The sequence below is a fragment of the Schistocerca serialis genome, chromosome 1 (assembly GCF_023864345.2).
Source record: "Schistocerca serialis cubense isolate TAMUIC-IGC-003099 chromosome 1, iqSchSeri2.2, whole genome shotgun sequence".
Taxonomy (NCBI): domain Eukaryota; kingdom Metazoa; phylum Arthropoda; class Insecta; order Orthoptera; family Acrididae; genus Schistocerca; species Schistocerca serialis.
The window spans coordinates 173,600,534-173,626,277 of NC_064638.1; the positions used below are offsets into that span (position 1 = coordinate 173,600,534).

Below are 25,744 nucleotides of genomic sequence, written 5' to 3' on the forward strand. Positions count from 1 at the left end.
GCGAGAACGCTACCGCACGACCACGAACTGCGGACCTGTCAGGCTTTTGTACAGTATTTATGCCCGTTTCATCGACGTTGAACACTCGCCCCTCTTTAAATTTATATTTTTCAAAGACACGTTCTAAATTTTTAAAATATGCATTAACCTCTTCTTCATTAAATGCCTGTATTCTGTTAATGCTAGTTGCTTCAGGTTTTCTCATGCTAATACGTGGGTTTCTTTTTAAAAATAGAGCTAGCCAATCCTTTCCAGCTAACCGAGATGATTTATCAAAATTGTTTGCAATGTTGTTAGCCTCTGCATACTCAAATGCAATCTTTCGCAGCTGGATGCATGTAATGCCATAGAACAGCTTGGCCATTGTAATAATATGATCCCTAATCTCAATTTCCTGTTCTGTCGAAAATGTTGGGTTTCTTCCAAGTTTTGGACCCTCGGTATTTTTAACCTTCATTCTCGTTCGCAGTGTAGCTTCATGAATGCCGAAAGCTCTTGATACTTCTCTTATTTTTCTTCCAGATTTGATGGCGTCAAGAGCCTTACAAAGTTCCTCTTGCGTCCATTTTGCTTTCTGGGTTATCTTTTATAATATCTACCCATCTGAAATTAAAAAAAAAAAAAACCTCGTTAGTATTGAAAATATAACCTGCAAGGGGGAATACCATGCACTTCAACAGCTGCGTGGTATTACCCCACCGTAAGTTCGATGACTAACCTAAGCATAGCTCGGCACCTAATTCAAAGAACGGGACAAATCTAAGATAAAATTAAAGGTTTCATCTAGGGTTAGTAGTTGATACGCAAGAATTACATTAAAGCAACTTATAGTAGCACTTACCTTCCAAAACAGAGCTGACCAAAATTACATCAGACACGCCGAAAATAAACAATACTTCACTGCTCCAACAATGCCACTGGAAAATGGCTGGCGTAAGCTGTATAGTAGTTGTTACTCCTGCCGGCAGGGTGTAGTACCAACTGGGAACAGCTTGCGCCATTCAAACTGCATAAATCAGCCTGCGTGGGATTACCCACATGCGTGTAATTCCCCCACCTTCCCCTACTTTGTGTAGGACGCTTTTGGATTCAGTTAGTATCACCACCAGGGAACGAGGAATTAATACAGTAAATATAAGATCTCTATTTTAGAGCTGCATTTAATTCTACATATACTTCCAGTGATATTACAGTGTGGTGGTAGGTCGTAACGATCATGCCGCTCTTGTGTTGCACACCCCGTGAATATCACTGCAATTCGTATGTCCTGCCAGAGCCGGCTCACTTGATAAGCGTGGAGCCGCAATTGCACGTCAACCGCTATACACAAGTTCGACCATGACTCCTTCTCGACACCTGATAAGACTGAATTGCTACTCATCCTTGGTCACTGACAAGGGTGGGGTGGGGGATGTGATTCCCAATTGTTGCTACTGATGAGAGTGGGTGTTTGAGGCGGTGTGAAATATGATAGCTAAATCTAAATGTAAATACGTTTAAGAAGGAAAAAAAGTCACAACGTTCCCTTGGTTTTAATATAAGATGGAATACTCCTGGCACGTTATAGGACTTGGAATCGACGCACTTGTTTTCGGAATATGCCTCAAACAGTACATAAAGGGTCGACGTGCAACTAAAGCGTTACAGGTAATGTCTTTCTTCATTAAGTAGATGTTAAGGTTTTTTTCAATTAATTCCGTTTACATGTTAATGAAACATGGATTAGAGAGTTTACACGGGACGAGTGACCTTGCACTTATCATGCAAAAGACGATTTAGAGAGAGCTGTATCTAGCGTTCTTAATCAAGAACAACTTTCGTTATAGATAGTATTTTTAAGGTATCAGATCATTACCGTCACGTTTGTAACAGCAGCACACTGTACGTCAGAGAGATCAATTTAGGTAATGTGATGTTAAGAGATCATTCGCAATGATGTGCACTGCTGATACATTGACAACTTACACAGAAAGACAGGTTCTTTGCGTATTGTTGTATATTGATTTTCCTCTGGAGAACTGCTGTGAAAACTGAGAATGTGCTTGTAGACTAATCAAAGAGAACACTTATGGAAATTTTTCTCAAGCAGTGGAGGCATTTAATCATACTCATGCACACAGCTGCAAATTTCTTGTGCATCAGTCAGCAAAAATGCCTGGAAAGTGAACTATATCTAAAACTGTAGGCCTACATGATACATCAGTTCAACTCTCCTCAATACTGGAAGCAAACTACACAGGAAAAGCTGGTCTAAAAATTCTTGGGAAGAATTGTGGCACTTGCTGTACCACTGTAAATAATGGTCTTAATAATTACGTTAATTATTAATTTTCTTTCTGAAAAACCTATGTTTAGCACATAAACATGGCACACAGCACAAAGTTATCCCAGCCTTGAGCCTTGTCTGGCACACAGTTTTAATATGCCAAGAAGTTTCAAAATAAAATTGTTTAGAGCACTTAAAAGAATTAATGTTTAAACCATGAGATAGTATGGAGTTCATCAGATACAGTGGACCATTTTTTATGTGGTCTGCTGTATGGCACTGCTGTGCAAACCACAGTTTCCATTCAGACCAAACAATGAACATTTTTTAATCCTGAGTTGAGTGGATCAAAATGTTGTTGAATGTATAGTGGGCACATCCATGCATATTGGTTCTTCTCAAATTACTGGATGTGTGATGATGATGATGTTGGAGTAGTTGTTGTTGCAGCTGTCCACAGTAGTCTATCATGTGCAGGTCTCTTCCTTTCTGCATAACTACTGCAACCAACATCCACGTGAACTATTTTACCGTATTCAAGCTGTGGCCTTCTCCACAATTTTTTAACTCCCTCCCGTGGTACCTACACACATGCTCAGTACATTACCAAATTAACTATTCTTTGATGTCTGTGAACATCTCATTAACACCTTATCCCTTCTTTAAGTCAAGTTGTGCTATGAAGCTCGTTTCTCCCCTATTCAAAGTAGTGTGTATTCAATGGGAGATCAACCTACCCATCTTGTGTTTTCATTTGTAGCATTACATTTAAGAATACTCTATTCCATTCTTTTCTGAAATGTTTATCATTCATGTTTCATATTTGTACAAGGTGACACTCCAGACAAATACCTTTAGAAAAGACTTAATAACTCTGGATTTATATTTTGTGTTAACATATAAGCAGCAGTAAATTACAGATAATGGAATTTAATTGAATTAAAAATCTTGTTATGCCGAGAGAATTAAAATATATAGGCTAACAAGATATTATAAGTAATAGAAGTTTTGCTGAATTGCCAGCAAAATGATTGAAGTGAACAGGATATAAAATGCTGACAGCCAACAAGGGAAGCTTATCGGAAGACAAGAAATATTTATCACTTTTCACATTTGAAATTTGCTTTGCTTTGTTTTGTGAACTCCTAGACCAGTATTCTTATGCAATGGCTGCAGTACTTTTGTCCTCCATTGAAGATGCTTCTTTTTTCCATGTTGATTGAAACTACGCAAGCAATCATTTATACCAAAGAACAATTTTGTCGATAAAACTAATCAGTTATGAGACAGAAGTTTTGCTCATGAAAATAGGAGTACCAGTCATTGGGACATAAATCAGTTAGGCCTACATTTAATGGTAAGGAAAGTAAAAGCTTTCACTTTGGACTGGATTTAGGAAATGTTATGTCTCACTCATGTGACAACATTGTACGTTGGCAGGTCCTGAATTCTCATTTCTTTTGGAGAGAAAATGAATTGTGGAGAGAGTGTTGATATTCTGAGAGTAGTTTTCACTATTTTTGCAAGGTAAAGCATGACGTGGGTAATTTGATTTCATCTTATTCATACAATGCATGTTAATTCATTATCATTAATTTCTCTGGGAAAGCAGACGTCTAAATCATATATATTAAGAAATAAAATATTTTCTTTTTCTCGTGATTTCTTTTTTTAATTTACAGCTCTGTGAAAAGTGTGTATTTCTGAACTGTTTATCATCCACTTTTCATATTCGTACAAGGTTACACTTAATAAAGCGGAAAACTAAAAAATGTAACTAATAAAAGTACTGGAGACCTGGCAGGTTGTTGGATTATTTTAAAATCTCTCCTAGTGTGCTCAGACTTAGTTGAGAGGCATACTGATGGGCTTTTAACTTATTTTAACTAAGAAAATACAGACTTTTAGATTTTTTTTTTGTTTCATAAGACAGAATGGCATCTTCCCTACATCTTTCCTGTTATATTACCACATGCGACTGTCTAGCTACTAACAATGTCTTCTCACCTACAGCTATCTTTATGACTTAAATATTTAATAACAATTTTTTTTAAAAAAAAGAAGATTTTTATGAGTTTTTACAAATTATTTACTCAACCCCATCAGAAAACTTATAAAAACTGCACAGTATATTATTTATTGTGTTAATAGTTGGCACAATCAGAGTGGGTGATTTGTTATGTGTAAAGTGTTAGAAAGTATTCAACATTCTGCGTATTTAGCACATAATTTCTAGTGTAAAATAAGCATTTGTGCAACTCTGAGCCAAGCACTCTTTTGTTTGTTTGAAACACTCGGAATGTGCACATGAGTCATTCTGTTTAGTTCTGTGTGTAGTCTGAACTTTGTTAGATAGGGTACTGGTGATGGAATACAGCAGTGAAAGGATGTGGTGTGGACTACGAGAACAGGCATAAGAAATAGGCCTACTTCACAGTTTTTGGGAATGTGGCAGAGTTGCCACAGAAATATCTTGGTTCTCAAGTAACTCTGTTACCAACACATATATTGTGCAGAAATTGCTATACTCACCTCAGCAAAAAATTTTGTGGCAACTACCTGAAAGATCAGTAACTAGAATGTGGAACTGAAAAAGACTGTGCAGATGTTTATATTCCTGAAGGTGAAGTTGTTGATGGGTTGAATGTTAACATTTCTGCTGTAGCCTCTAATATCTGGCAAGATAAGAAGCACAAGAAGAAAACACTGTAAAATGGAAGGTGAAAGAACTGGAAAAAGGTTTCACACAAGCATCACCAAAAATTTATGAAATGTATAAGTAGATGCAATGGGAACAGAAAACAAATATGGGCAACAAATGTGATATGTGGTGTCAAAACCTAAACACAGCAGCCACTTATCCTAAGAAAATATAACTGATACCAGATAGCTGCCCCAAGCAGCTATTGCAAAATGCTCACATTACTTAATTACAAAAACCCATGATATAAAGAAAGAAAATGATGTTTGGGCAAGTTCAGATTTCTACTGTGAACACTCATTGCAAGATGATCCAGTTAACTTTGCTTAGGAATGTTACCTAAATGATGACGAAGAGTGCAGAAGGTAAATTGCCAGTATGGCTGATGTTTCTTCTGTAAGTGGGAATGGTGGAAAAGGTAAAAGATGTATGAAAAGTTCAGCAAGAGAAGCATATCTCCTAGTGAGAAAGGAAAACCCAAATTTAAAAATTGGTCTCACAAAATTACCAAAATGGGTGAAACACCAGCCAGTGAAGGAAGTATGCATGTGTATTTACTGCCCTAATTTGAAAATTATTTGTTTCACCTTAAGTAGTGTTACAGGAAAGAGGTGCACAGAGGTATACCTGATGTTTTTGTGTATATGTCAAGAGCCACAAGATAAATGGTAGGGGACTAGTGTAGCAGGGGATACAACCCGTCGGCTTTGGACAATGACGTCACAAGTGGCCAATCGAGAAGCGATTCTTCTTAGTGTTGTAGCTCCCTTCAGTGGCTGATAAGTGTTTTTTGGCTTTTAAAAAAAAAATCTCACGAGATAGAATAAACAGATCCACTTTATTAAGCAATCAGTAAAAAAACGAAACTGAAACATAACAGCAAAAGCGAAAATGGTAAACTGCTCTCTGGCGATTTGTGACGTCATTGTCCAAAGCCGACGGGTTGTATCCCCTGCTGCACTAGACCCAATGGTAGTAGTGACTATTGAAGCATTACACCTTCGGGATACTGACAGTGACGTAAGCTAAGAGTTGAGTCATTATTGCTTCACATCCTGTGCCATCTGGGTACTTCTGACCAACATCAGCTTTTCTGAATTGCGCAGATGGGAACTCTCCATGCAGTATATCCTATGTTCCTGTAACCCTCCTGGCCTCAGCCTTTGTTATTCATTGTTCTTCATCCACTTATTTTCTTCCCTTTTCCTCTTCATCACTACACAGGCTTCAATTCTACGAGCACACCCACAGTCTTTTTACTTCTCTCCTCCCGCAATCTCCCTCCCCAGCCATCTGTCTAACCTCCCAACTGCACTAACTGCTCTACCCTCTCTCCATCTCACTCTGTATGCTCTCACAAACAGCACTTTACCATCTTCCAACTTTACCCCGCTCTCCCTCCCCTCTCCAGCCTCCTCCTTACCCCTACCACCCAGATCGCTTCTCCCTTCACGTAGAGTTGCTTGCAGTCTTGTCTCGGCAGCCAGAGCCAGTGGTCGCGTGTGTGTAAGCTGTGTCTGCATGAATGTGTTGTATGTTGTCTAATTCAGAAGGAGGCCTTCTGACCGGAAAGTTACTTGTTTAGTAGTCTTTTTGTTGTGTCTGTCTGTGACTCGACTACTCTCTTGTATGGTGAGTAACAATCCATCCTTTTCGTAATATTGTCGGATCTAAAATAGAGTTGAAAGTAAATATGTGTGAAAAACATTAGAAACAGGAAAATGCATTTTCTATATTTAATTTCATTATAAAATGCTTGAACAAAATCAAAAATTGTTTTCCTGCTTGCTTATTTTGACTCATAAAAATCAATTTTGCATTACATTTACTCAATGTTAGCAAACATTTTAAATATTTAAGTGTCCAGCTTTTCTACATTGAGTGTAGATAGGTCTAACTTAAAAAATTTGCCCACTCTGATTGTACTTTCACAAGTACAATGACCAAACAGTATTCTGTGCAATTGCAAGACTATACAGGGTGGTAGTATGGGAGAAAATAATGTATAGAGATTCAAAACAATTTCTTATTCTCTCATTTTTATGAAGAAATATTTGGTAGTTTAAGGAGTTATGATGATATTGTCATTGCTGACATTAGTTTTTCCACATTACCATTTGTCAAGACAGATAACATCCTATGGCTATTCATATTTTCAAAACGATTTTGAAGTTTGCAATAAGTTAAAATGTTTCGTATTTCATTTTTCCAAATTACAGATTAAATTAAGCTCGGAAGTGTGTATGTGTTAATCATGTCCAATAGTATTTTGAACAAGCTTTTTAATGATTTTTGTTTTGTTTAGTTACAATTTTATTTTTCCTTTCCTTAAGAAATTTTTACAAATGCCCTCATTTAGAGAGGTTTGTAACATTTTAACAAATCAACAAAAAATAAAATATTTAAATTTTTAATAGATGTCATATTTTAAATTTTGTATTTGTTAAAACGTTATAGTCTATATCTAACTGAGGGTATTTGTAAAAAATTCTTAAAGAAAGGAAAAATAAAATTGTAATTAAAAACAAAGCAATGAAGATCATTAAAAAGCTTGTTCACTGATGCTACTGACATGAATTGCAGCAAAAAGAGAAAAAAAAAAAAGAGAGAGCGAACATTACTCAGGGTATTCAGTATAACTTTAAGGGAGATTATAAAATATATTATTAAGTTATTAGTTGAGTACTTTATAGGAAATACATAAATCTCTGGTCTATATCATCAGACTGGTGTTCACATTTTACTTACCTTCAGCAGGTGAAACACGTAGTACTGTCGATAAATTCACTTAAAAGAAAAGGACACTAGCCTTCAGACTAATAGCTCTGTTGTTGGAGAGGAGAGGGGGTAGGCTTGGAATTGTTAAAAAAAGGAAAAATAAGTTATTCAGACCCCAGAATAAGGGAGACCTACTGGCAGCGAGTTCGATGGCAGATAGGATGAATGGGAAATTGCCAAAGAGATTAGGTCAGGGATGGTACAGAAGGACATCAGGAAGCAAGGATATATTGCAGGGCTAGTTACAATCACCAGAGTACAGGGAAACCAGAACTGGGCAGGAGAATCCAAGTAATCTGTGTGGTGTAGCAAGCACTCAGATCCCTTGAGTCATGCTGTAGAGGAGGTCAGTTCACGAGGTAGCTAGGCACACTCACTCACTGCTTGCGTAGTGAGCACTCGTGGTAAAATAGGCTGTTGGGTGTAATGACGTAGTGCAGGGGAAGTGCTAATTCTGTGCTGTCTTCAGAGGAATAACCATGTGTTAAGTTGTCCAAAGCCTTAAATGCAATCACATGTACTTAATGGCTCAGTACTTAAAATGAATAGTAGCTCTTTTAAAATTGGTGCAAAGCGGCGTTATGGCCAGGTCACGGACTTACAAGCGTTGGTCAGAAACATTAATATCAATTTTATAACTTGGCATCAGATAGATTATATAATGGTAAGACAGAGATTTAGGAACCAGGTTTTAAATTGTAAGACATTTCCAGGGGCAGATGTGGACTCTGACCACAATCTATTGGTTACGACCTGTAGATTAAAACTGAAGAAACTGCAAAAAGGTGGGAATTTAAGGAGATGGGACCTGGATAAACTAAAAGAACCAGAGGTTGTACAGAGATTCAGGGAGAGCATAAGGGAGCAATTGACAGGAATGGGGGAAATAAATACAGTAGAAGAAGAATGGGTAGCTTTGAGGGATGAAGTAGTGAAGGCAGCAGAGGATCAAGTAGGTAAAAAGACGAGGGCTAGTAGAAATCCTTGGGTAACAGAAGAAATATTGAATTTAATTGATGAAAGGAGAAAATATAAAAATGCAGTAAGTGAAACAGGCAAAAAGGAATACAAACGTCTCAAAAATGAGATCGACAGGAAGTGCAAAATGGCTAAGCAGGGATGGCTAGAGGACAAATGTAAGGATGTAGAGGCCTATCTCACTAGGGGTAAGATAGATACCGCCTAAAGGAAAATTAAAGAGACCTTTGGAGATAAGAGAACGACTTGTATGAATATCAAGAGCTCAGACGGAAACCCAGTTCTAAGCAAAGAAGGGAAAGCAGAAAGGTGGAAGGAGTATATAGAGGGTCTATACAAGGGCGATGTACTTGAGGACAATATTATGGAAATGGAAGAGGATGTAGATGAAGATGAAATGGGAGATACGATACTGCGTGAAGAGTTTGACAGAGCACTGAAAGACCTGAGTCGAAACAAGGCCCCCGGAGTAGACAATATTCCATTGGAACTACTGACGGCCGTGGGAGAGCCAGTCCTGACAAAACTCTACCATCTGGTGAGCAAGATGTATGAAACAGGCGAAATACCCTCAGACTTCAAGAAGAATATAATAATTCCAATCCCAAAGAAAGCAGATGTTGACAGATGTGAAAATTACCGAACTATCAGCTTAATAAGTCACAGCTGCAAAATACTAACACGAATTCTTTACAGACGAATGGAAAAACTAGTAGAAGCCAACCTCGGGGAAGATCAGTTTGGATTCCGTAGAAACACTGGAACACGTGAGGCAATACTGACCTTACGACTTATCTTAGAAGAAAGATTAAGGAAAGGCAAACCTACATTTCTAGCATTTGTAGACTTAGAGAAAGCTTTTGACAATGTTGACTGGAATACTCTCTTTCAAATTCTAAAGGTGGCAGGGGTAAAATACAGGGAGCGAAAGGCTATTTACAATTTGTACAGAAACCAAATGGCAGTTATAAGAGTCGAGGGACATGAAAGGGAAGCAGTGGTTGGGAAGGGAGTAAGACAGGGTTGTAGCCTCTCCCCGATGTTGTTCAATCTGTATATTGAGCAAGCAGTAAAGGAAACAAAAGAAAAATTCGGAGTAGGTATTAAAATTCATGGAGAAGAAATAAAAACTTTGAGGTTCGCCGATGACATTGTAATTCTGTCAGATACAGCAAAGGCTTTGGAAGAGCAGTTGAATGGAATGGACAGTGTCTTGAAAGGAGGATATAAGATGAACATCAACAAAAGCAAAACAAGGATAATGGAATGTAGTCTAATTAAGTCGGGTGATGCTGAGGGAATTAGATTAGGAAATGAGGCACTTAAAGTAGTAAAGGAGTTTTGCTATTTGGGGAGCAAAATAACTGATGATGGTCGAAGTAGAGAGGATATAAAATGTAGGCTGGCAATGGCAAGGAAAGCATTTCTGAAGAAGAGAAATTTGTTAACATCCAGTATTGATTTAAGTGTCAGGAAGTCATTTCTGAAAGTATTCGTATGGAGTGTAGCCATGTATGGAAGTGAAACATGGACGATAAATAGTTTGGACAAGAAGAGAATAGAAGCTTTCGAAATGTGGTGCTACAGAAGAATGCTGAAGATTAGATGGGTAGATCACATAACTAATGAGGAAGTATTGAATAGGATTGGGGAGAAGAGAAGTTTGTGGCACAACTTGACCAGAAGAAGGGATCGGTTGGTAGGACATGTTCTGAGGCATCAAGGGATCACCAATTTAGTATTGGAGGGCAGCGTGGAGGGTAAAAATCGTAGAGGGAGACCAAGAGATGAATACACTAAGCAGGTTCAGAAGGATGTGGGTTGCAGTAGGTACTGGGAGATGAAAAAGCTTGCACAGGATAGAGTAGCATGGAGAGCTGCATCAAACCAGTCTCAGGACTGAAGACCACAACAACAACAACAACAACTTGGCAGTGGCAGATGCCTAGTTACAGTTATAAATTATAGACCTGCAGTGTGACAGACAGTTTCATGTTAAGTTTCGTAACAAAATAAGTCTTGTAGACTTGTAAAAAAGTGTCTCCAACATAAATTTAATTACTTCACGTGTTTGCAGCTATGATTGTCAGTGTTTGGACATACATATTTATGTGATTTAAAGAAAGAAATTTACTCACAGAAGTTCACTGACAGACTTTAAATTAAAAGCTTTCTTTGAATTAGTAATGCTCAGAAAATAGCACCAGACATTGATGCTTTAATGAAAAGTAAAATAAGTTGTATTCATTGACATCCAGTGTTTCAATGTGTATTCTACGAATAAAATAGGCACAAATGCAAATCAAAATATTCTACGAATAAAATAGGCACAAATGCAAATCAATGTTAATTTAAACTTTGTCTGAAAATGACATTCGTCGTAAGGCTGCATCAGTTGAAGGAAATATCATGTTTCAAACTTAGCTGCCTATGTTCTTCGTCTTTTTGATTTCATTGTCATTTCTCATCAATGCAACAGCCTTAGGAAGTACATTTGCCACAATCACAATGAAGCTATATCTCCACAGAATTAATATTAGTGGGCGCAGAATTGACTGTTTGTTAAGAGTTTCTTGAGCTAAGCTGTGTTATTGAAATTCCTCCTCCCGTCGTCTTCCCCCTACCATTACTCACCATGAGTTGGCTGGTTGCTCACAGCTGTGGCATGAGTGTGAGCCAGTTCGCATCAGTAGATTGCTGAACAGACCTGCTGTAGAGCAGGTTCAGCAAGTGGTTGCTGGGCACTCTCAAAGACACTCCCTACAAGTGGGTCTCTGTCATCCTGTGGTTTGAGGCCATTGATCTTTCTATTTGCAGCTCAGGTCGTCTCCCCTCCATCCATTGGAGTGTCTGTGATTACCTGTATAATACTCTTTGCTACCTCAGTAACATCAGCTTGGGGGGGGGGGGGGGGGTGCATATGGCTTTACAACGCTTTGATCCTGTCCTGTCTTGGTTATGGGAGTCTAGCATATGGCTTGGCAAGGCACCGTCTTCAGCATTGCAAATCCTGGACAAAATACACCATTATATAGTCTAATTTGTGACAGGTGTCTTTCAGATTAGGACTGTGATCAATCTATTCATGGAGGCTGAGGTCCTCCACTGTGGATCACACACTAAAAACTGCTGCTCCATTATACCATACACATTCGCTGCTCCCCTGAGCATCTGAATACCGTGTTTTTTTACCTGTGAGGGAGGCCCAGGACTGGATTCATGATCACAGTTCGCATACAGGGTCTCTGATCTGAACTCCACTCTTCCTCATTGTTGCCTCTTGTTAAATAGCAAACGCATATGCCCCCATGGTTTGTACCCCTTTATTGGATCTGTCTCAACCAGTCATTTGAACTGAAAGACTGTTGGCACCATGGTTTTTTGCCACCTATTCCTGGCCATTTTCGATGCACGTTTGGTTCCAAAAGTGGTATGCACTGATGGCTCAACGATCAATTGGTTTGGCTACATACATGTAAGGTGCAGTGAACTACTCTCTCTGCCAGACAGATTCAGTGCATTCTCTGCTTAATTGGTGGCCATAAATTGAGCCCTCAGTCGCATTCATTCTTGCACTGGTAAGACCTTAATTACCGGTAACTCTGTCAATAGGCTTCAGGCTGTTGACTACCGTATTTACTCGAATCTAAGCCGCACTTTTTTTCCGGTTTTTGTAATCCAAAAAACCGTCTGCGGCTTAGAATCGAGTGCAAAGCAAGCGGAAGTTCTGAAAAATGTCGGTAGGTGCCGCCGCCCGCCACAACTAACTTCTGCCGTCGAATATATGTAGCGCTACACAGGCATGGTTTGTAGGCACAAAGATAAATACTGGCGCCAAAACCTCTGCGTCAGTAAATAATTTTTTTTTAAAAAAAAAAGGTGGAAGATGAGCTTTTTTTCTCCGCCCCGACTTTCGACCACTGCATTTTCATACATTATCCAACGAAGTAAATACAAACTCCGTATTGTTCATCTTCGAATGTAGCAGAATTTCAATGTACTACGAAAATCCGACTGGCAAGACTGTTAGGGATGTTTGTCAATATGACCAACTCTACGTTCTGAAATTTTTCCTACCTGTGACAAGAGATGGTTGCTAATAGGAACTTTTATCAATTGTGAATCACATGCAGTATTCTCTTCACCATAAGAATAATATGAATATAAACATTTTGCCATGTTTTCTTTCGTGTTTCTCATTTAAATCCTGCCTGCCTAATAAACTACGAAACTAGAGTGAGACAACAGCAAACGCGGAAGAATATGCGTATCATGTTTATATTCGTATTAAGTGACACAGTCAGAAATGAAGCACGGCAACTGACTAGATTTTCAAATCTAAGACGACTCTAATTTCTGTGCAGAATTTGATGTACTAAAGAAGCGGCCGCAAAGATTTTCAAACGGAGAAAAATTTTCGCCTAACTCTCGTTCAGAACATGTTCTATCATACGCAGTCTATTATTTGGTTCTTGTTGATCATTGTCAAAGAAAGCAGCAGTGTAAGTAACAACAAATAGCAGTCTCTTGCCATTGTTTCGCTAATGAGACGATTCCTCTCTCTCTTTTTTTTATTGTTAGCGGCACTAGCGCGCACAAAAGCAAGCCATGCCGCGCGCGGCGACAGTCCGTAAACACGCACTATCAGAATGCGACAAACAATGCATGACACAGTACAGTAATGCATTTTCAGCTTAGAGTGACGTAAACACCTATAACTAAGAAAACGGCACTTATCAGATCTAAGCAAAATAAGCTATAGATTCAAACCAGACGAAGCACGTGAAAAAGGAAGGGTACCCGTATAAATACGGACGGAGCGCCTGACGCATGCTAAGCATGCGTCTTCCCCGCATGCTAAGCTTACGACTCGAACCAAACTACTGTAGCTGTATCGTCATTCATTCGACCTAAATTGTGTCTCATATTACAATGGACTAACTTTGATTCGATTTGGACGTGCGGCCTAAAACTTTTCTCTCCCCTTGAATTTCGAGTCTCAAATTTCAGGTGCGGCTTAGATTCGGGAAATTTGTTTTCCTTTATTTCGAGTATCATTTTTCAGGTGCGGCTTAGATTCGAGTAAATACGGTAGTGCTGCCTCCGACATTCGTTGGTTGTAACTATTCAGCATCTCTTTTCTGAGCTCCATCACGGTAAATGGTCGGTCACTTTTGTCGGGACCCCTGGTCACGTTGGGACCCCCAAGGAATGAACACTGACTGATTGGTCAAGTTATCTACCAGGATGCCAACTTTGAAGTTGGGGGTACTGGAACCAAACTTTCAATCAAATTTACGCTGTCAATTGTCAGAAGCTTGGAAGACAGAATATGTCCTGGTTTCTCTAAACAAACTGTGGGTAATAAAGGTGACCATGACCACGAGACAGTCTTCCTTTTGTGCTTCTAGCAGGAAATCCACTCTTCTGTGAGCTTTGCATTGGCCACACTTTTCTGACTCATTGCCACATCCTAATATATGGGGATCCCCCCACCCCTATTGTTGGTGTGATGCTCATCTGACGGAGGCTCACATCCTACTGGTTTACCCTAATTTGACCGCCTTGTGGTGAAATCTTTAAACTTGCTGACATGCTGCCTCTGCTGCTAGCGGATGATAAGGCGAGTGATCTGCTTTTACATTTTACTCATGAAGGCAGTCTCTACTCCTTTCCCTGTCACTTGCTCACGAGGCCCTTAGCTGCCCTTTCTTGGTGGTCTGGCATGGCTCCCGGCCTTCCCATCTTTTTCTTCTTATTATTATTTTACATTTTTCATAGTTTTAATGGCTCATCATAGTTATTCTCTTTCCTGAGATTTTATCAACTTATATGCATTGCTAGCTTTCTTGTGGTAATGGAAGTGAGTTAAACACCAGTTAAATGTAGAGGATGCGTCTCCCACCACATAACATGTCCCAGAGGCTTCCAGTTGCTTTCTGGGCAGAGGATCTCACCCACCTCACTCCTTATCACATCTCTCTCACTTATCTTGCTTCTGTCTCTTGATTTTGTTGATTCTCAGTTATAATCCGCTTTCATCTGGATTTGTCTTTTGTGTTCTTCTTCTCTGATAAGTGTTTCTGGGTTGATGCACATAAGATAGAGAGGCCAATGGCCTCATAGTTTGGTCCCCTTAACCTCATTACTCCAGTCCAGTCCGTCAAAGTGTTCAGATTGTACCCAATGTTAGAGACACTCACAGAAGATACAAGGAAAACCAAACGCCAAGAAAAAGCTCAGAAGGAAAAGGAAAATCTTTAGACATAAAGAAACCCGAAGTGGTGAGGAAATTAAAGAAACCATCCAGGAGGCTCAGCATTCTTTGGCGAGTTCGTGCTTGGCTACCGGGGCCCCAGCCTATGCAGCATCTTTTTCCTTCAGTACTGCATGTCTATCCTCCTACTATTCTTTTTCCCCTCCCTTGGGGAACATGTCTGGGATATTTTTGGGAATGTGTTCTGCATTTTCCGTAGCCTGATGTCAGAAGAGTCACTCCATTATTTTTTGTTCTTTTTTTTTTTTCTTTGTTCATTCATCTTCTCCTCTCCTTCCTGTGCTTCAGCATTTGAGGTTCCACTTTTTCTTCTGCCTCGCTGTGTGCTCCTGAAGGCCGGCCCACCCGTCTGACATGTAGTGGGTGACTGGGTAACGCATAATTCCCAGCTCCAGGGTCAGCGGATAGGTTTCGCATGTACCCCCTGATACAGGCCAGGCCCAGGGAGGGCTGATTGCTCTGACCTTCCCAAATTGTCAATTGGTCCCTCTGTCAGGAGTTCGGGATGCTGACCTGGGTGTGAACAATCACTTAAGGCGGGTGAGGACCCCCCCCCCCCCCCAGTTGGAAGGAGCGTGCCATTGGATATGCAGACAATCATGGGGGATTATCTCTCAATGGGCTGAATACATCCCAATCTACACCTACTAAATGTAAAAAGAGTGAGGCTGACAATTCAGAGACCCTCCCAGCTGCACCTCGGGTCCTCATGGTTTCATGTGCTGAAGACAGTCAGTCCTTTGCTATGGTTAATCCATTTGTTATACAGAAAGGTTTTGATGCAATTGCTGGCTCTGTGAAATCATGCTCTCATTTACACTATGGCACTTTGCTTTTGGAGACTACTTGTGATTCTCAAGCACAACAGCTGCTTGCAGGGTAGCTCCTCCATGGCCCATCGAACACTGAACTTTTCATGTGGAGTTATTTACATTAGGCTGCTTGATGGTCTGACAGGGACAGAAATCCTGACTTACCTCTTTGATCAGGGCATCATTGCAGACCATCAGGTGATAAAAGAGGGTGATGCATCTTTTGAGCCCACATGCACTATTTCTCTCACATTTGATAGAGTAGTGCTTTCATCAAAGTTGAAAACTGGCTATGAAGTTACCAGAGTCTGGCCGTACACTCTGAAGCTGATGCACTGCTACCAGTGTCGTCATTACAACCAAACATGGTTGTCCTGTCGACACCTGGCCAAATTTGTCACCTGTGGTAGGGATGCCCACAAGGGTGATTGTCCATCTCCTCCTCCCTACTATATCAATTGCAATGGTGTCCATGCAGTCTCCTGCCGAGATTGTCCTTTGTATCTCAATGAGCTGGCTGTCCAAGAGATCTAGATGAAGGAAAAAGTGCCTTACCCTGTCGCTTCCAAATTGTTGCCTAGTCAGAAGTCCTGCATTTTACCATCTAAAGCTTACAGTATTGTTCTTGCTACATCTTGCTCCATGAAGGACATGGCCATGCAGACATGCAACCTTAGATTCAGCACTGTGGTTGTAAAATTGCTCATTGTCGCAGTGGCATCCCCGTGTCCTTCTCCTCCAGCTGTGCAACAAGCCACCAAATTTTCTCCTCCAGTAGCAAAATCACCTCTGCTACACAACCAGCAGGCCAGAAAGGACGGAAGGAACACTTCTCCGAAGACTTTTTACGTCTCTCCGGCCAACAAACATCTGAATAATCATATGCCAACCACAAAGCCTCCAAGAAATCAAACAAAGGCAGACAGCGTTCTCCTTCACCAACTCAGAGATCCCCTTCAACGGTGTTGCCGCATGATCCCCTCACCTGGCTGGCCTTCATCTCGCCGGTGTGCACCGCCAACCGTTTCTCTGACCCAGATTCCACAGATCAACCGTGGGAGAATGCCAATGCTTCTGTAGATTTCATGGAGCAGGACCTCCAGCCTCTGCACCCTGTAGCAGAAAGTCTTTGAAGGCTGGCACTCGGCAGCCACCGAGATGACACCCATTCGCTCCTCCCCTTTCCTCGTAATGACTCTTCTCCAGTGGAACATTCATGGCCCTAGATCCAACAAGGAGGAATTACGGCTGCTTTTGGAATCACAGTGCCCACTTGTCTGCCTCTAGGAAATGAAATTGTGTCCTCACAAATGTTTTAACCTCTCACATTTCTTTCCAGTCCACTTTGACCTTCGCCTCGAGGACGGCATTCCGTCTCGTGGAGGAGTCGTGTTGCTCATCTAGGATAATATTCATAGTCAGACCATCTCCCTGAACACCTGACAGCAAGCTCTTGCAGTCGGCATTTTTCCTTCCTCGCTTCACCTTTTCCCTTTGTACTTTTTACATACCTTCGTCATTCCGTGGCAGCAGGGCAGACTTCCTCCAGCTTATTGGGCAACCTCCTCATCCCTTTTTTTTTATTGGTGACTTCAGCAGTCACCATCCCCTGTGGGGTTCTCACAGAGGGGTGCCTGCTTGTCTGAACTCAATCAACTCAATGTCACCTCCCTTGACACTAGAGCACCCACATTCCTTTCGGTCTCCTTGCACACCTGTTCCCATTTGGACCTCTCATTCTGCACTGCCCAGCTTGCCTGTCTTCTCAAGTGGCCCATTTCTCTCTGACATCTACTCAAGCAACCATTTCCCGTGTACTGTCCATTTGCTGATTCCTACCCCACCTACATACAAACTCAAAAGGCATCTTTCTATGGCCGACTGGAGGTGTTACTCCTCCCTGGCGACCTTCGATGAACAGGTTTTCCCCAGTTGTGATAACCAGGTAGAATACTGTACCACTGTTATCCTTACCAACACAGAACATTCCATTCCTCGCATTTCCTCTTTACTGCACTTTGTTGTCCTGGTCTCTAGGTAGATTGTGGCATGCCACAATGTAATTCAAGCATTGAGACATGCTCTCTACATTTTTAACCACCCTCCTATGATGGCGAATTGTGTTCATTATAAACAGTTGTGTGTGCAATGTCATCGCTTTCTTCAGGGTAACAAAAAATCTAGCTGGATTTCATACACTAGTTCTTTTAAGAGTTCCAGCCCCTCTTCTGTCCTCTGGGCCAACCTCTGACTGTTCTCTGAGACCAAGGACCATTCTCCAGTTTCTGGCCTGACTGTGGAAGAGGCTGTCACAGAGGACTCTATTACTATCTCCAAGACCTTGGGATGCTCTTTTGCAGACATTTCAATCTTCACCCATTATCACCCTGCCTTCCTCCATCAGAAACGAGTGGAGAAGGCTTGGACGACACCCCTCTCTTCCCAGAATTATGTCTGCCCTGTGGGTCTGGGGGTTAGAATAGGCCCGAGGTATTCCTGCCTGTCGTACGAGGCGACTAAAAGAAGGTTCACACGTTTCGGCCTTTATGTGATGGTCCCCTCTAGGGTTTGACCTCCATTCTTCAAAATTTTCCGGAAGAGCGAGCCAGTTGGGCAAGGGCACCTTATGAGGTGCATTGTGTTCGTCATGCATTGAGATCATTAGCCCACTTTCTTGTCGTCACATTGCAGTCCTGCCCATTCTCCATCTCTTGGGCTAGGACATCTTCCTGAGTGTGTTTTCTGCCATGCACTATGCAGTGTCGATTTCTGCATCGACGATGACCATGGACTTCTTTGCACCTGATATCCAGCACGGTAGCCAGTCGGTTGTGGTGGGGCCACCATGTACCCTGTTGGTTGTAGCCCCCTGACCACACAGGGATCAATCTGCTGATGCCTGCGCTGTTAACTCCCCTTGTATGCCTAGGGGTAGATGCCCATCCCCCTGGGGCATCGGGAGTCCTGGAAATGGCCATCCTGCCAGGTGGCTGACACGCAATGAAGCGTAGTCCATCATCTCTTGCTGGTGGTGAAACACCAGCAGTCTCTAAGTGATTACGAGCTCAATTCAACGCACAGAAGTAGAACCCCAAATTGTTCCCCTCCCTGGCCACATCATGGGAGGAACATCAGGCAAGGATGGCAGCAGATCTTATTCGCCCCGGTACCTTGTATGTTCGAGAACTGATGGGACTCTTTCGTGACGATGAAGCCTCAATTTTTTGTTGAGCATTTAGAGTACAAGTTGAGGGAGGTGGGGGGCTTGTCCAAAATGAGATCTGGGTCAATCTTGATCAAAACAGCATCCTTTGCCCAGTCACAGGAGTTACTCGCTTGTGACAAGCTGGGGGATGTTTCTGTAACCATCATGCCCCGTAAGAGCTTAAATGTGGTCCAAGGCATCATATTTCACAGAGACCTGCTTTTGCAGTCCAACGATGGGCTGCGCGCCAGTTTAGAGCAGTGAGGTGTACATTTCGTCCAGCGTGTCCACCAGGGTCCGAAGGATAATCCAGTTGCCACCAGTGCCTTCATCTTGGCCTTTGACGGTGATACATTGCCCAAGAAGGTCAAGGTAATGGTCTACCGGTGTGAAGTCAAGCCCCCAATGTGGTGCTTTATGTGCTGGAAGTTTGGCCATATGTCTTCCCACTGTACTTCCAGCGTCACATTCCAAGATTGCGAACGCCCATCACATCCCAATACTCCATGTGCCCCGCCTCCCATCTGTGTCCACTGCGGAGAGCACCATTCGCCTTGCTCGCCTGACTGCAGGATTCTCCAGAAAGAAAGGAAAATCATGGAGTGCAAGACCCTGGACAGACTGACCTACACCGAGGCTAAGAAAAAATTTGAACGCCTGCATCCTGTGCATATGACATCATCTTACGCCGCCGCTGCAACAGTTCTGGCACCATCATCTCCGCCAACCCAGGTCACCTCTCAGAGCCGGAAGACTACACCTGCCCCCTTGATGGTGGGGGGCATTTCCCTCCCTGTTGCTCCTGCACCACCTACTTTGGGAGTAACCCCCTCGCTAGGAAGGGGTCCCTTGGGTCACTCCCATCCCAGGTTTCTTCTAGTGGGAAAGACGACACCCGCCAACGATCAAAGAGCCCAAAAGCAGCTGTTCGTAGGTCTTCATGTTCATCCTCAGTCCCAGAGTCTGATCCAGTGAAGTCCTCCCAGCCAGTGAAGTCCTCCCAGCCAGGGAAACCCAAGGAGCAGTGAGAGAAATCCAAAAAGAAAACCCCTAAGACCAAGGAAATTGCGGTGGTACCCATACCACCACTACCTACAAGCTCTGCAGCTGAGGATGGGGTGGAGATTTTGGCGTTCGCTGAGGACCTAAACCTCGCCAGACCCTCAGACACAACGGATATAGACTGTTCAGGCAATAAATCGGTGGCATCAGGTGACTCTGAGGCATAAACTGCATCTTGAATGTCCCATGCCTTCCCAGTCTCACAGTGTCATCCTCCAGTGGAATTGCGGCGGTTTTTTCACTGCCTGGCTGAGCTAGGCAACTGTTAAGTTTTACACCTGCTATCTGCATTGCCCTCCAGGAAACCTGGTTCCCAGCAATGCGGACCCCTGCCCTCCGTGGCTATAAGGGATATTACAAGAACCGTAGCAACTATAATCGAGTGTCAGGTGGAGTTTGCATTTATCTCCTAAACTCGGTCTGTAGTGAACATATGCCCCTTCAAACCCCTCTTGAAGATCTGGATGTCAAAATAAGGACGATGGAGGAAATAACTGTCTGCAATGTATATCTTCCTCCAGATGGTGCAGTACCCCTGAATTAGCTGCACTGATTGATAAATTCCCTAAATGTTTCCTACTTCTGGGAGATTTTAATTCCCATAATCCCTTGTGGGGTGGTACCATGCTTACTGGCCAAGGCAGAGTTGCGAAACTTTACTGTCGCAATTCGACCTCTGCCTCTTGAGTACTGGGGCTGCCACACATTTCAGTGTGGCTCACAGCAGTTACTCAGCCATTGATTTATCAATTTGCAGCCCAGGACTTCTCCCATCTATCCACTGGAGAGCACATGACGACCTGTGTGGTAGCGACCACTTCCCCATCTTCCTATCAGTGCCCCAGTGTCAAGTGCATGGACGCCTGCCCAGATGGGCTTTGAACAAGGCGGACTGGGGAACTTTCTTGGTGGTCACTGGAAGTCGCTGAAGCAATTAAGGAGCGTCGGCGAGCTCTACAGTGGCATAAGCGGCACCCCTCCCTGGAACACCTCATAGCCTTTAAACGGTTCACCATTGAGTGCCACACTTCTCCTTCCAAAGTCTGGGCAAAGATCAAACGTCTTTTCGGGTACCAGGCCCCAACATCTCTCCCCGGTGTTACCATAAATGGCGAGTTATGTACTGACGCAAACGCGATTGTTGAGTACTTTGCTCGAGCCTGTGCATCAGAGAATTAACCCCCAGCCTTTCGCACACTCAAACGGCGGCTGGAAGGGAACGTCTTCTCATTCACTACAAGCTGCAGTGAATCCTATAACACCCCATTTACAGAGTGGGTGCTCCTCAGTGCCCTTGCACATTGCCCTGTCACAGCTCCTGAGCCTGATCGCATCCACAGTCACGTGATTAAACATCTCTCATCTGACTACAAGCGACATCTTGTTATCTTCAACTGGATCTGATGCGATGGCGTCTTTCCATCGCAATGGCGGGAGAGCACCATCATTCTGGTTTTCAAACCCAATAAAAACCTGCTTGATGTGGATAGCTATTGGCCCATCAGCCTCACCAACGTTCTTTGTAAGCTGCTGGAGCATATGGTATGTCGGCAGTTGGGTTGGGTCCTGGAGTCACGTGACTAGCTGGCTCCATGTCAGGGCGGCTTCCTCTAGGGTCACTCTACCATTGATAAGCTTTTGTCCATCGAGTCTGCCATCCGAGCAGCCTTTTCCAGACAGCAACACCTGATTGCCGTCTTTTTTGACTTATATAAAGCATACGACACGACTTGGTGACATCATATCCTTGCCACATTGTATAAGTGGGGTTTCTGGGGACCACTCCCGATTTTTATCCAAAACTTCCTGTAGCTCTGTACTTTCCGTGTCCAAGGTGGTGTCTCCCATAGTCCCATCCATAGCCAGGAGAATGGAGTCCCATCCATAGCCAGGAGAATGGAGTCCCACAGGGCTCTGTATTGAGTGTCTCTCTATTTTTAGTGGCAATTAACGGTCTAGCAGCAGCTGTCGGGCCTCCGTCTCACCATCTCTGTATGCAGACGACTTCTGCATTTCGTACTGCTGCTCCAGTACTGTTGTTGCTAAGCGGCACCTCCTAGGAATCATCCACAAGACGCAGTCATGGGCTCTAGCCCACGGCTTCCAGTTTTCAGCCGCAAAGTCGCGTGTCATGCACTTCTGTCGGTGTCATACCGTTCATCCAGAACCCGTACTTTACCTTAATGATAATCCACTCACTGTAGTGGAGACATGTCAATTTGTAGGTCTGGTTTTCGACACTCAATTGACTTGGCTCCCTCATCTTCATCAGCGTAAGCAACACCAGTTGGGGTGCAGAGAGCTGTACGCTACTGCTGCTCTACAGAGCCATTGTCCAATCGTGAATTGACTATGGGAATGTGGTTCATGGTTTGGCAGCACCTTCAGCATTACATTTACTTGACCCTGTGCACCACTGTTTGGTTCGATTAGTGACAGGAGCTTTTAGGACGACTCCAGTGACCAGCGTACTGGTGGAGCTGGTGTTCTCCATGGCAGATCAGACGTGCACAACTGCTCGCCTGTTACGCAGCACACATTCATAGTTCCCCTGAGGATCCAAATTACTGTCTACTTTCCCTGCCCACGGCAGTGCATCTCCCACATTGGCGACCCAGATGGGCTAATGAGTGCAGTTCTTGTGCGGTCCCTTCTCTCCGAACTGGAGTCCTTCCCTTTATCATCTCTACTTGCGATCCGTTCACGTACGTCTCCATGGTGTACGCCTCGGCCGCATTTTCGGCTGGACCTTCTGCATGGCCCTAAGGACTCCGTTATCCCTGACGCTCTCAATTCCTCTTGATTCTTGACGTGTTTGGGGGCTCTGAAGTGGTTTAACACCAACAGCTCAATGGCTGACGGTCACATAGGCTTCGCATATGTTCATGGAGGACATGTTGAGCAGCACTCCTCGCCAGTTGGCTGCAGTGTTTTCACTGCATAGCTGGCGGCCCTATCTCATGCTCTTAGAGATAATCCACTCATGCCCTGGCGAGTCATTTCTCCTGGGTACTGACTCATTGAGTAGCCTACAAGCTATCGACCAGTGCTACCCTCGCCACCCTCTGTTATCGTCCATTCAGGAGTCTATCTATGCCCTGGAACAGTCCCGCCGTTCCGTGGTGTTTGTGTGAACCCAGGACACGTCAGATTCCCCGGCAACAAACTTGCCGACAGGCTGGCCAAATAGGCAATGCGGAAACCGCTTCTGGAGATAGGCATCTCTGAAGCTGACCTGCGTACTTTCTTACACGACAGTGTTTTCCGGCTTTGAGAGACAGAGTGGCATAACAGCACGCAGAACAAACTGTGTGTCATTAAGGAGACTATGAATATGTGGAAGTCTTCCATGCAGGTCTCTCGCAGGGAATCAGTTGTCCTCTGCCGGCTCTGCATTGGCCATACGTGGCTAAAACATGCTTACCTACTCCGTCGCGAGGACCCACCTCAGTGTCGCTGTGGCTCCCAAATGACAGTCGTCTACCTCTTGCTGGACTGCCCACTTTTAACTGCTCTGCAGCAGCCTTTTAACTTTCCCAGCACCCTGCCTCCACACCAGATTTAGTTTAAAGTTTTATCCGTGAGATTGGGTTTTATACTTCTATGTAGGTTTTAGCGCATGTCCTTTGTCTGTCTGTGTCCTCCACCCTAGTGCTTTTAGGGTGGAGGTTTTAATTTGTTTCAGAGTGGCTGGCTTTCCCTTTTCATTCTCATGGTTGGCCAGCCACTGTAATCTGCTTTCATGTTTTACTGTCTTCTGTTTCTTGCATCTCTCTGTTGTTAGTGTTCATTGCCTTCCCTTGTGGCTTTTCCTTTCTTTCTGTTTTGTGTTACAGGTTTCGTCCGTTTTATTCTCAGACTTAGGAACAAGGGACGATGACCTCGTAGTTCGGTCCCTCCTCCTGCCTTTGAACCAACCAACCCAGAATAATGAGTGTTACAGTGCCCCTTTTACTATGAGGGAGCTAGATCATGCTCTTACTTCATCCCTATCCTCCTCCCCAGTCCAATATTCAGATGTTACAGCACATTTCTCCTGCAGACAAGCACTTTCTTCATATGTACAATCACATCTGGGCAGAGGGCACGTTTTCTAGAAGCTGGTATGAAGCCACTGTCGTACCCATACTTAAGCCTGGGAAGGATGAACACCTTCCTTCTAGCTATCGCCGCATTTCTCTCACAAGCTGTGTTTGCAAGGTGATGGAATGTTTGATTCATGCCCAGTTAGTATGGTGGCTCGAGTCTCGCAATTTACTAACCGCTGCACAGTGTGAATTTTGAGCATGTCGTTCTGCTGTTGACCATCTTGTCACGTTCTTAATCCATGTCATGAATGACTTTTCTGTGAAAATACCAGATTATGACTGTGTTTTTCAATTCGGAGAAAGCCTATGACACTTGCTGAAGGACTGGTATCCTCCGTACTGTCTACATGTGGGGATTCCGTGACCGCATGCCCCATTTCCTTCAAGAATTTTTAAAAGACCGAGGTTTCAAGGCATATGTGGGTTCTGCCTTGTCAGACACCTTTATCTAGGAAAACGGTGTACCTCAGGGTTCTATCCTGAGTGTCGTCCTCTTTGGTATCACCATTTACTCATGGCCTGTCTCCTGCCAGGCATCTCCATCTCCCTATTTGTTGCCGATTTTTTTAATCTATTGCAGTTCTCCATGGACTTGTCTCCTTGAGCAGCATCTTCAGTGATCTCTTAATCGTCTTTACTCATGGGGTATCGACAATGGCTTTTGTTTTTCCACTGACAAAACCATTTGTATGAATTTCTGGTGACACAATGTATTTCTTCCAGCACCTTTACACCTTGGCCTGTTGCTCTTCCATTCCTTGAAACTATGAAATTTCTGGGGCTCATGCTTGATAGTAAACTTTCTTGGTCCTCCCATGTGTCTTACCTGGCTGCCCACTACACCCAGTCCCTCAGTGCCCTATATGTCCTGAGCGTGGGGAGCGGATCAGACCACCCACCTCCATTTGTACAGATCCCTTGTCCATTCAAAATTAGACTATGGGTGTTTCGTTTATGCCTCTGCATGTCCGTCCATCTTATGCTGCCTTAATACAAACCACCATTGTGGCATTCATTTGCCCACTGGCACCTTTAACGCTAGCCCAGTTGAGAGTGTGAAAGGAGAAGCTACCGAACTACTGCTGTCGCACTGACATGATGTTCTCCTCAGCAGATAAGCATGCTGTTCATCTGCTGTGTCTGGCAACACATCTTTTGTCTCCTTCTTCGATGACTCATTTGACCGCCAGTATAGGGTGCGTCCCTCTTCTCTGTTACCTCCAGGAGTTCGCTTGCAGCTATTGCTCCAGCAGCTGAACTTCACACTCCCTGCCACTTTCCCGATGGGTGTGAATCCTTCACCATCTTGGCTTCGTGCGGCAGCCTATATTCGCCTTAGACTTCGTTCGCTTTCTAACGACACTATTCCAGATTCACTCTATTGTTGTAAGTTTCTTTACCTTCACACGGAGCTTTGCGATGGTACCTTTTTGTACACTGATGTCTCATCTGACTGTGGTGTCGAGTAACCTTCTTCATTACCACTGATGATTTTCGGTATAGGATTCCGGAACACTGCTCAGTATTTACAGCGGGGCTCTTCGCCCTGTATCAGGCCATGCACGTAGTAGATTTGG

At 43.3% G+C, this 25,744-nt stretch overlaps 1 protein-coding gene across 1 annotated transcript in view; it reads left to right on the plus strand.

The window, feature by feature from the left end:
* The first annotated feature begins 1,373 nt into the window (after positions 1-1,373).
* LOC126464990 (mitochondrial E3 ubiquitin protein ligase 1-like) overlaps positions 1,374-25,744 on the plus strand; it is a 36,799-nt gene continuing 12,428 nt past the window's right edge. The window contains exon 1 of the mRNA XM_050096273.1: positions 1,374-1,647. Coding sequence (XP_049952230.1) covers positions 1,543-1,647 — 105 coding nt within the window. The 5' untranslated portion in view covers positions 1,374-1,542. The remainder of the gene's footprint in view (positions 1,648-25,744) is intronic.